The 17,681-nt window shown below is 38.7% G+C and overlaps 1 protein-coding gene across 17 annotated transcripts in view; it reads right to left on the bottom strand.

Moving 5' to 3' along the window:
* foxp1b (forkhead box P1b) overlaps nt 1-17,681 on the bottom strand; it is a 208,882-nt gene that overhangs the window by 11,012 nt on the left and 180,189 nt on the right. For 16 of the 17 annotated variants that reach the window (XM_051896664.1, XM_051896652.1, XM_051896658.1 and 13 more), the window contains 7 exons: nt 16,555-16,662; nt 10,525-10,612; nt 9,052-9,135; nt 5,103-5,307; nt 3,951-4,027; nt 3,053-3,154; nt 702-823 (listed from right to left, as the gene is read on the bottom strand). In XM_051896664.1, coding sequence (XP_051752624.1) covers nt 702-823; nt 3,053-3,154; nt 3,951-4,027; nt 5,103-5,307; nt 9,052-9,135; nt 10,525-10,612; nt 16,555-16,662 — 786 coding nt within the window. Of the gene's footprint in view, nt 1-697; nt 824-3,052; nt 3,155-3,950; nt 4,028-5,102; nt 5,308-9,051; nt 9,136-10,524; nt 10,613-16,554; nt 16,663-17,681 lie in introns of those variants that run through there. The other variant, XM_051896668.1, reaches the window with a different exon arrangement.

A 17,681-nucleotide genomic window follows, 5' to 3' on the forward strand; every position in this document is an offset into this window, starting at 1 on the left:
CTGAGAAGGCAGCTGCCTATGTAGACCGTAGATTACAAGGAAGCTTTGGAACAGAGCTTATATATGTGAAGTTGTATTATTTTAAAATCACATATTAATATAAATCAGATGACACTCACATAAGCCATTTCATCTATTATGAAAACCAGATATGACAAAACCATAAGATACATACAGGATGAGCGAGCACATAGAGGCAAAGCATGCAGGGAAGGGGTGGGGCAGAAGGCGGTGCTTACTGTACAGGCAGCTCATCACAGCTTTCGTCGGCCGCATGCTTCCTGGGGCGACCTCGTTGTATGTGGCGGCCGCGTTTAAACTCTTCATCGTCTACGGTCCAAAAGGACCCAAAGTCATCCTCAACTCTTACAAAGCATTTATGCAGGGAGAGATTGGTGCGCACGGCACCCTGGGATGGGGGGAGAGGGGCAGCAAGCAGCCAGACACGGATGTAGCAAGACAGACAGACAGTGATAGAGAAGAGGATATGAAATGAATGAATGGATAAGCACAAGCGACCAGGGGTTACGGCGCACACAGCCAGCACATAACTCACATACAGGCACAGAGACGCACGCTAAAGCTAGTAGGGAGTCAATGGGCGGCACAGCACAGATACAATGACATGGAGCCCATCCATCAACACCATGAGACACGGGTTTGGTCAGCCATGCTGTATGGGGTGGCGCTGGAACACCTACCCACTGATCTTTTGCGGCCTTCTCTTTTGGAACTCTAGCTCGTCGACGGTCCATACCGCCCCTTTAACGTTCTCTACCCGCACAAAACACTTGTGAAGACTAAGGTTATGCCGCACTGCATTCTGCAGTTGGTGTGAGAGAAAGAAAAGGACTATGAGTGCAAAGGGAAATGCGCTGGAATAAATTAGACATTTCAGTATTTTGTATTACAGCTTTTTTTTTTCCCACACATTATTTTGTATTATACATTGTAATACATTTCCATTAAGGAAATTTAAATTCTGTCATCATTTACTCACCTTGTTCAAAACTTACTTTTTCCTTCTGTGGAACAAAAAAGGAAATGTTTTGCAGAATGTCCTGAATGTCAATGTCAGCAAGCGGCACTGATTCTCTTGTTTGAACTGATATTTGACAGCTACACACAAAGCTATTATATGACTTTTATGGTGCTTTTTTGGAGCTTGAAAGAGCAGCAGGGACATTCTTCGTAACATCTCCTTTTTTGTTCCACAGAAAAAAAAAGATAGCATTTTGAAGTAAGTGATAACAGAATTTTAAGAATCAAAAAAAAAAAAAAAAAAAACCCACAACATCTAGACATCCTTAAAATAAGATAAATTTACCTGAAAAGCAAAATTGCAGAAAATATTAAAAATAGTTTTCAGACAATATATTAAATACAATGTAATTTCCCACAGTTTTTCTAGCTGTTTTTAAGGTATATACACTAAATACACATTAAATACACTGTTCTTTTGAACTTTCTATTCATCAAAGAATTCTTGGGAACAAAGTATCATGGTTTCCATAAAAATATAACTGTTTTGAACACTGATGATAAGAAATGTTTCTTGAGCACCAAATCAGCATATTAGAATGATTTCTGAAGGGTCATGTGACACTGAAGACTGGAGTAATGATGCTGAAAATTCGGCTTTGCCATTACAGAAATTATATTTTAAACAGAAAACAGTTTTTTGAAATTGTGATACTATTTCACAATATTACTGTTTTTACTGTATTTGTGGTCAAATAAATGCAGCCTTGGTGAGCATGATATTAAAAAGTTTTTGTATAATAGTTTGCTATTTCCAAAACACTCCCTACACAAAGAAATGCACTGACCAAGAGCCAGTTGTAGCAGCACCTTAGACTACCAACAAAATTCCAGACTGCACAAATAGTCTGATAAACATGACTCTTTGGCAGTTATGACTTTAGCACTGTAGCTGAACAATGAGGGGAAGAGAAGTAATTCTAACATGCTCTGCTTGTTGCATTCTTATAAATTACCCTTTCATCAGGCCATTTGTACAACATGCGGGTGATGTTTAGTAAATAAATCCCTCCTTGATTGATGGAGGCCTGTGTGGGTGTTGTCACTCTGGTGCTTTATCATTTAGCTCTGGTAAAAGTCACAGATAGTTCATCATTTTCTGCCTCACTTCAAAAACGGAAACTGAAAACGCTTGAGTTAAATGCCAATGCTCAACAAACTCTGCCAGGGGAAAACATCCTACTCAAATGACCAGATTTTCCCTTAAAACTGTTGAAACTCTTCCAGAGAAAACTGAAAAACACTTTCAAAATAAATCCAAATGAAGAGGGGGTCTCTTCCAGAAACTTCTAAGGACCATTAAGTGAAATAAATCATATTTGGGGAAAAATGCATACTTTCTCTGGGTTATTTGAACTTGTTGACTAAATCGCACTGGGAAAAATAGCATAAAGTACAGCAATTTTACATGATTTCTGTTTGTATCTCTGAGGGCTGGTGTTGTTTGGAATAATTCAGATATTTTTTAAATGGTCATTATGCTGTGATATCTTAATATCTGGGAACAGAAAATGTGTTTGTCAGTATGACAGTTTGTTTAAATAACTAAAATACACAGTGGTGTCTAAAAGTCTAAGAACACCAGTGAAGATTTTTCTATTTTGCATTTTAATTTGCATTCTTTTAACTACAAATTATAGTTTAGTGACTTTGAAACTATCTACTCTTGATTTTTTGCTATGTATATTGTTCTCAATTTTTCTTTTCAAAATTCTAAAGCTAAATTTTAAATTCCAGATCTGTAATGTAGTCTCAGACTTCCACTGTATCTGCCTTATTCATATATGCTTGTCATGAGTGAAGAAGTGTGTGTGGTGAATAAGAGAGGTGTGTGCTGATTTCTGGGGGTGGTTTTCTACTGCCAGGAATTATTGAGAGCTCTCACTCAACAATCAAATTTTTTAGTTCCTACTTCATTCAATGTTTTTTATTCAGTCAACTACCGGGAAAATTCCAAATTCACTGTATATTAGTAACAGCAGGAAACAGACAACAAGAATTGTAAGATCACCTTCCACGTTGCTGCATTGCGTCTGAAATATGCAAACATTCGCGTGAACCAGTTGTAGATCTCGTTTAGTGTTAGCTGTTTTTCCGGCGACTCTAGAATTGCCTGGAAAAAAAAAAAAACACACACACACACACACACACACACACACACACACACACACACACACACACACACACACACACACACACACAAACACACACACACACACACACACACACAAATGCTGATAAGCAAAAAGCCGTTTCATTTCCGTTCAAACCTGGAGCAAAAACAAAGTGAGATGCACATGGTATGTCAAGTTAAAGTTGATCTGAGGGTGCATGTAAAACAGCTCCACGCTTTTCCGTTCTCAAATGGGAGCTACTTTGTTTACTGAACGCTTCCTTATGCAAATGTGGCAATTTGAGTACATCCTTTTCCGCTAAACGACCAGAGCAAGGGAAAAAAAAAAAAAAAAAAACTATTTTATAGAGCCAGATTATAAAGCGGCAATTATCCCGGGCCCAGATTAATGCCCGTGTGATCACAGATTACCGGTTCAGGCCTGATAATTGACTGGGCATCTCAAAGACGCCCCATTCCTACTGTTGTGTGAAATGAATTCCGTAATAATCACATTGGCTGTAATACTTAATCAAAAGCAATTGTTATATATGGGCTTTTTGCCCCTCTATGAACAGCAAGTGCTCTCACGCTCATTTGCAGATGGCTAATCTTGAGCTCTGCTGTTAAATTGCATCTGAAATTTAACGGCTGCGACGGTGGGGGTTTAGGCATTTGTCTTTAAAGAAGTTTGCAGTGGAGCATGTTAGATGCATGTAAAATCTAAAGTGTAGATGCTCAGTTGCAATGCAATAGGTGGGTTCAATACGTCATGGGAAAGTGGCTGCGGTCTTACCTGTCGTATTAACGAAGCATATGTGAAAGGAGGTCGTACTTCAGCATTCATGTAGAACTCTTTGTTCTGGCCAATATCTGTTCACAAAGACCAGACAAAAAAATATGAAGAACTGAACTAGAAAACCTGGTCACACTTTACATTACATTAAGTTGTGACAGTGTATAGGGTAAATTGCAACTAAAAACCTTAAACCTGGAAAGCTGTTTTGCATATAAGAAGCATACAAGAGAAGCCAAATTATGCACAAAAATCTCATTTTCATTACTGTGATTAAAAAAAAAAAGAAAAGTAAATAAAAGAATAAATACAGTAATCATGTGCTATTTAAAATTCTATAGTATTTATACACTCTAAAAAATGCTGATTAAAAACAACCCAATTTGGGTTGAAAATGGAAAAACCTAGCAATTAGGTTGTTTTAACTCAGCGGCTGGGTAGTTTTATTTAACTCAACTACTGATCAAAAATTACTGTATTGCTTGCTTAAAATTAGAATTAAAATTAATGATAATAATTAAATTGCTTATTAATAAATGCTCTCCTTTTGATTACTATTATTGCATCTAGTAATTATGTGTCTGATTTTTAATTTCCAACCTTTTTTGGGTTCATTTTAAACCAGCCATATAGCAATTTTTAAACAATAGTTGGGTTAAATAAAACAGCCCAGCAAGATAGGCAAACATTTAACCCAACTGCTGGGTTTGTCCATTTTCAACCCAACTTGGGTTGTTTTTAACCCAGCATTTTTTTTTTAGAGTGTACATCATTGTAGTATTAAAAATAATTGAATGACAGTAGTAAAATAGAATAATACAAAATCTAATGAGAATCAACACTGAGAATAAATACAAAAATAAAATAAATCAGGAAAACATCCGGACATATTACAGTAATGAGATTTTGTGTTTAATTTGTGCTGAAAATGTGTTTAATAGCCATGAAAATTATGTCAGAATGCAAAAAATCCTAAAATATGGTCAAAAAAGTAATATAAATGTAATATATTAATTATATTCATATAATTTATTATTATTTTGATTTTGGGGAGAAATGTGATTTGGCATATTTTCGTAAGATTCACCAACTAATCCCAATGATTCAATCTACTGTATGTCACAAGGAAGCTTCCAAGCAGTCTGTGCGTACCTGGAGATATGGGCATGTTGTACTTGTCCGAGTAGCGTCTGCGCATGGGACCGACACTGTGCAGGCTGGTGGGGGTGATAACGGAGTGGGTTTGTGAGAGTGGCGTGAGGGGGGCAGTCGGGGTGGTGGGCGTCTGGGGTAAGCTGAGGGGTGGCGAGGCCTCGGGAGCCGTCTTGGACAAAGTTACGTTGGAGACCAGGTTCAGCTGAAAAGCACAGAGCATTGTTAGTCACCACTGATGCCTGCGGATGCTAATTGTTAACACACCATCCAATCAATCTCTGCGCCACAGAGGAGCATGTTGGTTTGTAAATATTTGTAAACACCATGCTTTCGCTTTCTGCGTCCATCATTCTGTGAGCAAATAGCGTAGATCCCCTCGGTCGCCTCTTTGTTTGGTCTGCTGGCGAGCTCCCAGAATGCCTATCTCACTCTCTTTGCTTTCGGGCGGCAGTAGCAGTCTTGCTGGCTGATGGAATGAGTTTCTCACCGAGCCCTAAGAGGCTCCTAATAAGCCGCAGACAGAGAGAGGTCAATCTACACTAATTACAGGCTCAAATTGTATTGTAAGGACCCTAATTAGTGGCTACTTACAGGGGTGATACTACGATTAAACGTCACATTTGAATGACCCTCATCAGCCCGATGGTTTGGCATAAGATGGTTCTTCTGGAGAAATAGTTTCCAGAGAAATACTTTCTTCCTCCCTTATCAAGTGGCACGATGTGGGGGTCTAGTAATAATGGCTATAAGGTAAACTAATTAACCAGCGGGTTCATAAAGGTGCAGTCTCGCTTCCAACAGCTGCGTTGAGTCGTCAGTGTCAGATTTCCTCTTCTATTGGAGTGGAAAACGCGAGCCTGACCCGATGCTCCTGCTATTAATTTGTAGGCGATGGGAAAAAAGCTAATGACACATATACATATTTCCCCACCAAATTGTTCTAATTGCTAATTTGCCAAAGGAGGCCTTGTTACCAAATTAAACATGACTTCACTGGGAGGGTGGAAAAGCGATGAATGCACGGACAAGCAGAGAGGGGCAAAGAAAAAAAACAATGAGAGGGCATGCGGAGGTGGTTTTTTCGTCGTGCGCCACAATCGCCTACAGATTGGGTGAGAAAATTAATGAAATGTCAAGGCTGTCAATTGCTTTGGAGGTATCAGATGTCTAATTTTGCTGTATAATGGCGCCGCTGACAGTGCAGACGGCGAAGAGGCGAGTGAAAACCAACAGACAGTGTTTAACATCTAACCCCCCGCCACGCGGATACGTCGCAGGCCACGCAATTACCACACACCCTATTAACGGTCATTACCATACAGATGCTCCGTTTGATAGACAGGTACATAATAAAGAAATTTGAGGGATGACAGAAGCTTCATCCTTGACATGTCATTGTCTTCATGCCTATCTATCCTTCTTTTTTTGTTGTTAATTGGTTTCTTTCTGTGCTAAAATCACATTAGAAAACCAATAGTTCCAGTCTTAGATGCTGATTGGTCAATAACGTGATCCAGTCATGTTAAAATACACCATATACAGTAGTACCAGTTATGATTCCTAGCTACTGTATATCACTGCACTGCCTTAGTCAGAGACTGTATTATATGTTTTAATGAAAAATACAGATAATATTTTTTAAATATTTGTATTATTTAGGAAGGCAAAGGAGTTGTTTGCAGGGTTATCATCATTAACTAAAACTAAAACCATAAAAAACATTTCATTACTTAAAAAATAAAATAAACTGAAATAAAAAACTAAAACTTAATAAAACATATTGTATATCTATATTGACATTAAAAGGAAAAAATTATAAAAATGACAAAAACACAACATAATTACTAAAACTTCAATTAAACTTTAAAATGTAACTTGAAAATAAAAACATAAAAATCAAATTCAAAATATTAACAAAAACTATAATAGTTTATTATCGATACTAAAATAACACTGGTTGTTTGTCATTCACTTTTGACTTTTCTTGTTCAAGAAAATTTAGCAAGTAATGTGAAAGCTGTTTTTAAATGAATAAACGTACACATTTTAAATGAAAAATGGAAGTTTTAGATGTTAGTCTCAATATTTGCATACTTTATATACTAAAACACACACACGTTGGGTTTTCATGTTTTATGGGGACATTCCATAGACATTTTGACCCCATAACGTAGGGTTTACCTGAACCACACACACGCACAGTAATGATAAAAGATACAGCCTAAGCCTAGAGCATATAAGACCTATCAGGCTTTCCCTGCAAGGATAAAATGACATGCAAAAATAGGGGGACTAAGAAAAGGGTCTCAGTTTGGGCCAGAGGTTTTGAATAGTATGGACTTATTACACCTCTGTGCACATCAGCTAGCTTTGTTACCTATATTCCTCATCCACAGTGAGTAGCCTCTACAATAGGCCAGACAGGCGAGTAATGGCCCTCCCTTTGTTTCCCATACCATTTGGGTGCTCTCCAATATGCCCGCAAAATGAGACTTCAAAATGAAAATAATTAAATGGTAATTGGTGATCTAATTATACTGGCTTTGACTTGCCAAGCTGCCATGGAAAACAGAAGACAAGCTGCTAAAAAAAGCTAAACAAACAACAACAAAAAAATCTGCTGTTTAATTATGGACAATGAAAAGGTCAGATAACTGACGAGAACGCTTAGTGACACCTTCGTTCGTAAACTTGTGCATGCACATGTGCACGTACAAACACAAACAACTGTAGCCCGAGGCAAAATATCTCTTAAAAGGAGCTGTTGATAAATATGAATGTTATTGGGGCAAGATTAATGAGCAGTATATCAGACTGCAAAAAAACATCTAATTTGTTCATGAGTAAAATCGTGACTCTAAAACTAAAGACACATTTCAAAATAAGCCAAGCTAATTTGAAATAAATGTCAAGGCTTTTAGCACAACAATGCTGTTATGTAAAACATCACCAAATGGAAGCTCTGTAAACACATTTCAAGTAATGTTAAAATTAAATAATGACTTCTGACCATCGTGCATACAGTACACAAAAACAATAATAGCACCTTATAATAAAGTAGTTTATTTGTAAGGGTCCTCTCCTCTCCGCTACAAGCTGCTGCCCCTCAATGCCGCGGGGAGAGATGGCCGGCTAACAACACTATCAATATCTGAGACCGATTTTTATACACAAGCGTCGCCATGTCAGACACCTCTGTAAAAATGCTAATCCAAACAATCAGCGTGTGACAGAGGCAAAGCTCCACTGAATGAACTATTGTCACCCGCCGTCCCAGGACAACATCTCTGGGCTCCTGAGCAGTAAATAAATGATCAGCGTGCTCAGCAAACTGAAGAGAGGAAACTGTGACTAATCAATGATCAATTTTAATTTTTGTAATGGTTTGTGAACCCTTGTTTTCCATGAATTATCGTAAAATAATTTCTAAGGAATATGTTTTAAATGTATGAACAGCTGTAACCTAAAACATGTAGCAACAATGTTTGAAATTAAAAAAAAAAAAAAAAAAAAAAAGAAAGTAAAAATGTGGGAAAAGAGAGTAACAACATGATGCATCCCAATTTAAAAACTCATACTTTGCCTTAAAAGAATGTACTTTCATATGTTCCAGTATGTAAAGTAAGCAAGTATTAGGACTAACAAATAACATCAGCATTTTTTATTTAAAAATGTAAGTCTAGTCATTAAAAAACAGCTTTTTCACCTTCCTTGCCAAATTTTCTTTAACAAGAAAAGTCGAAAAGTGAATGACAAACAACTGTGAACAGTATAACATGTAAAAGCAAACAGAGATGCACACTCCAAAAATTCGCCTGAGAAAGTATATCATTTATGCACATTTGGCATACTATTTTCAACATACTATCACAGTTGGTGTGCACTAATTCTTATCTTACATGCTATTTAGGATGGATAGTATGCAATTTGGGACATGAGTACTCACTGGCTGTGGGGTGGGTTTGGGCTCTGTAGACTTCACATGAAGATGAGTCATCATGGCTTGGAGACGCTCTTTGTCTTTCGCTAACTTTAATTAGAAAAACAGAAAAAGAGACATAAAAGTTATAATAAAAATGAGAAAAGATCTTTTTTTTGCATGCATGCATTTTAGTGCAATATACTCTCAGCTATCAGTAAAACAAATAACCCCTTGTGGAAGGACAACTAACATATGTATGTTTATTTATGACATACATGTTCTCAGAATGTGCCTGTGACCTTTACACTTGATACAGAGACACAACCCTAAGAGGGTTTATTAGCAAATGAGAATGAACACACACACTCTAGCCTTCAGTCATGGTTACTTCAGCCAAAGTGAATCCACATTGAACATTAGAGGACCTCCCTGATCTCCACACACTCTGATCTGGACTGTGTTTCCCAAAAACATTGTTAGTCTAAGTAAATCTGGCACCAATGGTCTTGGTCTCTATGATCTACTTAGGCTTGCTTTTGGGGAACGCAGCCCAGTTCTGCTCCCCTCAGCTGCTACCGTACTTCTTCTGGATTTGTACTGTATGTGTGGTCCTTTAAATCTCTCTCTCTCTCTCTGCTTTGGTGTAGTATAGAAGAAAGGTTTAAAGACTTTATCGGCATCATGGCAATCCCTCGCATAAAAGCCTAATTTTATTCGGAGCATTTGAATAGAGTATAAATGGCTAATATATGGCCAGATGAGCATGTAGACAGAGAATGATCACTGCACTTTGATGCCTGGGGTGAATTGTCCCAGCATGCATAAAGGTCCTCTAATTAAAAAAGTTTTACACATTAAGAAATTAAAATATTGAGCTGGATTTGACCTCAAACTGCCTGCATGAGCACAACAGTTCAATGTGTTAACTGTTGCACAATGGCTCTGGCACTTTCTAATGTGATCTGACTGAATCCAAGAGTGAATCAGTCTCGCTTCTCCTCTTGAAACCAAAACTCTACATTACTTACCATATATCTCCAGCTCTATGATGCCATTCAGTGAGTATTGGTCACGATTAATGTGTATTAACAAGCAATGCAATACAATAAACAACACGAGTCAATGAATTCATTGAAATGACTCGTAGCGTACCCTCCATTGTTGGTGTGCCTGGGTTTTTTCACAAAGTGTTTTATTGTGGTGCCAAATAGTTAAAAGTCATAAACGACTTTAAAACCCAGTAAAATTGGAAATGTAATTATCTTGTGGAGTTAGCCCCAGGGCACTCCATATATCTTTGCCTGGCTGTCATGCGAACATAACACATTTTTAATGACTGGTTACTCACAAATGTACAAAATAATTTCATTTTTATCCCTCTCTCTTCTATCTCTGAGCTGCTACTTGAGAGAAAATGATCGAGAGAGAGAGAGAGACAAGCATCAAAGTTTCGATGAAGCCAGAAAAGGAGATGAACGAAGAGAAATGAGATGATACCTGCAGTTCCAGCTGTTGAACTACTTGCATCTGTACCCTGCACTGCGCCGTGCTCCTGTCATCCAAGGCATGTTCATTATTCAGATGTCTACAGAGAGAGAGAGAGAGAGAGAGAGAGAGAGAGAGAGAGAGAGAGAGAGAGAGAGAGAGAGAGAGAGAGAGAGAGAGAGAGAGAGAGAGAAGCCTTCATTTTAGTACCATATTTTACAGCCATCTATTAAACATTTGATAAAACTTTCATGGTAAAATATTGAATTACATTATCTGCACATTCTGCAGGGCAGTCATTTATTTCTCCATATTGGAAAAGTGAAAATGGCCTGAGATGCACGCATACTAAAATGATAAAAAGTAAATAAAGCCAATGTCCACACATCCACAAATATCAAATTCCCCAAACACAAATGAAGAGTGTTCTAACAAGATCTCTGCATTACCGGAAATAGAAGCGCTCTTTACACGCCTCATGCATAATTCACGAAGTGGCCGTTTCCATGCAAACCTACAGAAACGAAGTTGAGCGGACGGGAAAAGCGCCTCGCCAAAATTCAGGTAAAAAAAAAAAAAAAAAAGATATAAAAATGAATAAATCGGTCGACGTGCACTCCGCAACCCTCCCAGCTTTTAAAATTAAATGGATTCTTCTTATTTTTGGTGGCTTCTGCAGTTAATTATGTCATCTAGATTAAGAGAACTCAAATGAAGCCAGGAGGAAAAAGGCAAAGGACAACAAGGAGAAAAGAGATGGAATCTGTCATAAACTTGAATTATGAATATAATTATGCATGATTATTTTATACCGCCAAGACCTTTTTTTCTCCCCCGCACGTTTATAACTAATCTAAATAAGTAGCTGGCCTCGGCAAAGCGGGCCAAGCTTTTTTTTTTTTTTTTACCTCTTCTCCCTTTTTTTTGTGGTGATTTATATAAAATGGTGGAGATAAGACTCACGACTGAAGGAAATATGATTGGAGGATTTTTATCAGCCCTCACATGAATTATGGTTTGAAAATGCTTATGCAGGGGCATTTCATTAATCATTTAATCATAATCCGTGCAGGATGTTTGAACTGATTTCACAAATACCCTTTCATTTCACTACTTCATTATGCCCGCTAATGGATCCAATATATTATATATATCATAAATTATATCGCATCTTCGTTGACCATGTAGGTCACTGTCACCAGGCAGAGGCTGGTGGAACGGAACAGTAACGTTTTCCACGTGCTCGTCTTCCCAAATGTACGTTTACAGTCTTCTGCCGCAAATCAAAATGTCGTGCCCGGACCTGAGCAGGGGCCGAGACAAGGGGAGCCAGAACTGATGTTGATGGCATAATAAATTTGGCGAGGTGGCGTGACATGATGGCAGCGGCGCCATTATTAAGAATAAAGACAACATACGAGCATGGCTGAAGATACATGTGAGGAAAACACACTCGACAACACTCGTGACAGAGAGCGGTTTTGACTTCGGAAGTGGAGCACTCAACCTTGAAAGGGAAATGATCTAAACGAGCGTCAAAACGGACTCTGTTTTTCTTCAGAATGAGCATATAAATACCAGGTGTCTTTTTGAATGTTGACACAGCGTGAACGCACCTTTAAAGATATTCTGAATAGATCGTTTCCTAAAAATAACACAAGGATAAGGGACTGCGAGTGTTTTAACGTGGCCATGATAAATCCACACCTTGTTTAAAACCATATTATGTCTGTTCTGGCCTCCAACATTAATCAACTGAAAACAAGCCGCTTTTGAAGTCAGGGAAGGTTGAAGAGGGATCATGTAAACATTTCAAAACAACCACCCAGTTTTCATTTGCGGAGAGATAAAATAGGTACAGGGCGTCTCGCATTTTCAATGAACATGGCTGGACGTGACATGCTTTGGAATTCGTAGTTCGCATCACCCAGCGAGCCCCCGCTACCTCTTTTCATCCTTTGTTACAGTGGACGTTTCTCTTTTTTTCTCTGTCCTCTCCTCCGTTCCGTCTAATGACATGTAGAGTCACAGTGCATAATTAATAGGAAATGAAATATTCAAATGGCCCTTAATGCAGCCTCTCGGAAGAGTGTCTGGACAAGAGGAGCTCCGGAGAACGGCAGAATTGACATCGGGATAGACTATGAGCGCTGGCATGTGTCACTTTCTGGACTTCAAAGGAAGGCTGTTTAAAAGCTTTCTGGCAGGATGACAGCTCCTAATGTAAATGGCCACAATAAAACAAGTTAAATAGACATTACTTAAACAGTCAGCATTTTACATATCACTGAAGCTGCCCAGGTTTTAATGATGCTCTGGGAGGCTGACGCCCAGAAAGACCTTTCTACTACAGTGTCGACTGGACGAACTATTGTTTATTCCCAAACACACGCAGCTGTTTCAATAGCTAAACATCCGTCTGTTGTTCCTTATCTACTTGCATTACGTAAAAGAATTATGCTTATCTACTGATTTTATTTACTCGTACTGCTTGTCTTTGATGGGTAAACACACACTTTCCAGGATGGGAAATACAATGTGCTTGTTTGCGATAGGTAACCGCAAGCAGAAACCAGTTCTAAGACTAATACTCTTAAACCGTATTCAAATCATAAAGCAACGTGAATTTTAAAAAAAGATAAATATAAGACAACACCGAAACTCACACATACTGAGTTTGACTTTTCAAATATCCCTGGTCATGAATGCCCTTGACCTCTTGTAAAAGCGTCCAAGCTGTTATATAAACCTTTGCCCCACCCTTCCTGTTCTGCTGGAAACACAAACATCACGACTGATTTTATTTTTTTTTTTATTTATTGGAACTGTTATCATTCAGCAGGACTAGGTATGAGATGTTTACCTTTAAACACATATGGTAATAAATATCCATATGGTTTAAAACAACACCGCAGCATGTCTCGTTTGTTGTTGCTGGCTCGGCTGGCGGAGATCAGGGTGACGTTAGCGCGCATCTCTCACCGTTCCTCGCTAAGTCGCCCCGGGCGCCCATCTCTAGCTACCCAGAAAACTCTTATCATCCAGCTAATTTACTCCCTGATTTCTGTTTATGGTTCTTCAGGCCTTTCGGGTGGAGGATGTACATGTGGGAATGTTTAGCACATGGACGGTTAACACCTTCAGCGTGCCAGCTGAACTCTCACCCAGCCTCGCTTTTTACAAAGACGGCTTTGTAGCGCTTCTCCAAATGTTTTCTCAGCATGTTCCAAGCAGTTTAGGGCAGGCAAGAAAAGTAAACAAGATGTTGCCATGATAAAAACACTTGTGTAAACATCACAGAGTGTACTTAAAGAGAGCACTTCTCTCTCTCCGGCTCACTCTTTTTCAGCTCTGAAATGCTAATTTCTCTTATTTCAATAAGCAAATGGTGAATCATGGGTTTGGCCAATAGAAAAAAGGCAACGATGTGAACCACAATCCAAAAACATATCAGATCTGTGGTTTAGAAACTCCAGGGTAGCAAAACTTTCTTTCTAAGCTCTTGGCGGACAGAGCGAATGCACTTCTTCACATTTTTCTCCACAGGTAAACAGATTTAAGATAGATTGTTATTATCTGCAAAAGAGCCTAAGCTGGATTTAAACATGCCTTCAAATAAACTGGCACAAGGAGCCTACTCTTTGAAACACAAACTACGACTCTGAAAGAAACAGAAGTGGGAAAAAAACAAAAAAAAACAAACAAAAAAAAACACAGGACTGAGAAAAGGGGTAGGAGTGCAGCTGTGGTTCTGCTTACCACTCGTTTTTCTCCTTGGTCTTGGCTTGTGGGTCTTTGAGCTGGGCTTGTTTTAGTTTGAACCCGGGATAATGGAACAGTGTCATATCTTGTTTAGAGTGGGACTAATCCAGCCTGACACACACTCACTGATCTGCTGCCACACAGCACATGTTCTCATCATCTCATCACAAACACACACACATAGTGGCGATTAAGTGAGACCAGGTCTTCCTTAGAGAAGGGATCAGAGTGAACGCTGTGTAAACTGTGCACCTTTAGCCTGATCTTTGGTTTAGGTGTTATTTAGGGAGCGTGCCGCTGTGTGTTGGCCAGTATAGACTGGACTTTAACAGCATGGACAGGTCAGGCTCGATTCAGTTGAGTTAATACATAGTGGGCAGGTGAACAGACACTGGTTGCAGGTAAAACCAATGCAACAGTCAGAGCTGTGGCGCAGGGATTAGTGCAATCAAATCACAAGTGGACGAGAAAGACACATACCGATCTACACCTGGTGTTTGGCCTTTTTTGTCCACTTTCGACCACTTCTGTCCTGATTTCTTTAAGGGGATTTCTTTAATCTTCCCATAATGTTTGTGTCAGTAGGCGGAGAGTAGGTGGTCTTTAGCGGCTGTTTGAACACTTTCAACCACATGAACGTCTACACCACGAACGCAATCCGGTTGAATGTGTTTTCAACTACCTCTGAAAGTGGTCAAAAGTGGACAAGCTTAAAACGTTTTACAGCCCATTTACACCTGTATTTAGCTTAGATACCAGTGTAGTGCTTGTGAGGGTGATGCAGATCAACTGTGGAAATGTCACAAAAATATTAGGTAAGTGTATTGCATTTATTTATTTTTTAACTGAACCCAAACTTTTGTGTTTTACATATTTGTTTTTCATAGTAGTCACAAATTACATTTTTACATTTTCTAAAGAAAACATGAATGGCACAGCTCAACGCCTAAATGGTGTGTGTGGTTGTCAGGTTGTCCCTAAGTGGTTGTTAAAGTGTTCTATATACTTGTTAGCTTGATCTAAGCGGTTGTTGGATGGATGCTTATTGGACCATGTTAAAAAGTTTATAAAAATCCCTAAGTATGAGGAAAATGAATAGCAAGCACCAATAATATGTTTCTAAAAACAAGAAGAGAGAGATCTTTCCTACTTGTCTGTAAAAAGGCAGACAAGGGCAAACCCCACTGTACTCTCAGAATGTGGGCCACCGTAGATAAACATCCCTACGTGTTTGTTTTGGGACAAAGTGTCAGTAATCACCATGGGGACTGCAGTTATCACAGGCAGCACAGAACCCTGAGGAAAACCACACCACAGAGAGCAGGCAAAGAGCAGCACACCACACACCCACGTCAAGAACCCAGCCCACACACAGAGAGGAAAAAAAAATAAAATGAAGAGAAAATCAGGAGAAAAGGGATTGAAAAATACTGTGATGGGACACTAGGTTTGACTAAGCTGATCTAGAACATGCAAAAATTTTACAGTTTGAAAGGAATGTGTACAGGATTTCTTTTGAAAGTAGGTATGAACTTATGATTTAGAAATGATCCCAAAGGATCCAAATGCTAATTATTTAATAGGATTCCAACATTACAAAAAAACATAACGAAAAGGTAATTTAGAAAACAATTCCAAAGGATCCTAACAGGATCAAATATGATTCTTCTAAGAATCAAATAACATCCAATCGAATATTCCAAAATTCCTAGAGGGTGTTTTGAATTGTATTGTTTCTTAGTCCCACTGGCCTAGGAATTTAATCCTGCTATCATACATAAGTGGGAACTGTATGTTCTAAGAGATTTAGTTTTAGGTTTGTGTTGGAATCCTACAGTATATGAGAAAAACTCCCATTAGCATCCTTTAGGATTGGTTCCAAATAGTGTTGTCAAAAGTACCGACTTGGTACCAAGTCGGTACTGAAATTTTAAAAATGTGAGGATACCAGCATTTCCTCCTAGCATTTTGAGTGTTGTTGAGCGGATTCGTAAACAACTCTGATTGGCCATTGTGTTCACAAGCTCATCAGAAATGTTTGTGATTGGCTACAATGATCAACGTTTCAAAAACATGTAAATAGACATCTTCACCGAGCGCTTACACAGATACACATGGGAGCATTTGAAAGCAGGCTACTATCAGTGGACTGGTCCGCTAATAGACACCTGCTTTAAAACGCTTCCGCTTTCAAACACTTCCAAGTGCTTTCAAATGCTCCCATGCGTTGCGCATTTTATTTTTTTTTATCCCAGGTGTGTGTGTGTGTGAGATACTTACTTCAGGAATGACTGAAAGTCATCAAACACAGCTTCACATCCTGGCCATTTACAGACGCCGTGACCGTAGAGAGGGTGACTATGAGGGGAATGATCATCCAATGCTGATCTATGAGAAGAAAAGACAATACTGTGATTTATCAAGGTTGCAAATATTTGATACACACACACATACTCAACATATTCATGCATCACTGGACTTTTATGAAAGAGGCTAAAGAGTAATTAATCTCCATAATACTACTTGATGTAATATTAATGGCTTATCCACTAAAATATGACAACTAATAAAGAAACCTTCCCCTTCAGCACAAAAACCCATTGCAGCGTGTGGTTTTATTGACACAGCACTGACTCTCACATGACCACTGACTTCTACAGGAAGTGTTTGATCAGCACAGTCATGTGATCTCTGCTTGTCAGCCTATCACAGACCAGTACTGGCCAATCAATAGCCAATTATGGGTCTCCTCTGATGCACATGGAGGAACGCTTTGATCAGGGCAGCACGAGGCTCTGAAAGACAGCATGTCCTTTAGCCCTGACCACTGAACCGTGGCCCCTGCTGTCCACCTGGAGCAACAAGTGTTTCCCACAACAGGAAGCTCCCAAATCCATCTGGATTGCTCCCGCCAAGCGCAAACAGTAAACACACCCCACCTGTTATCAATTTATCCGCTTGCACAGGGTCATCAACAGCTCAGTACAGCACGCTTTTCATATGAACTACACTGCAGGCACTATAAAGCTTAGCAGTGTAGATCTACCTATTTTTTCTCAATTTCAACAGTTGTTTTATCTGCAGAAGGGAATGTAGCGGCATTTGGTGAATTTAAAAATCTTGTTGAACTGAACATAACATCAAGTTTAGACCTTATTGAACAGTAAACACTCATTATCTCCAATTATCAACATTTAATAACAGGAAAACTGCCTGCATTTTTGAAAATGTATCAACTATTAACACAAAGCTTTTTTTTTTTTTTTTTAAATCAGCGCAAGAATTAAATGCATAGAAAAATGAAAGTGAAAGACAAAACATGCATAAACATACTATGGCAACTGCTTATTAAAAAATAAAAATATTTATGGCTTAATATGTAATTTTTAATAAAAATGTCAAATCAA

This window comes from Ctenopharyngodon idella, chromosome 6 (assembly GCF_019924925.1).
Source record: "Ctenopharyngodon idella isolate HZGC_01 chromosome 6, HZGC01, whole genome shotgun sequence".
Taxonomy (NCBI): domain Eukaryota; kingdom Metazoa; phylum Chordata; class Actinopteri; order Cypriniformes; family Xenocyprididae; genus Ctenopharyngodon; species Ctenopharyngodon idella.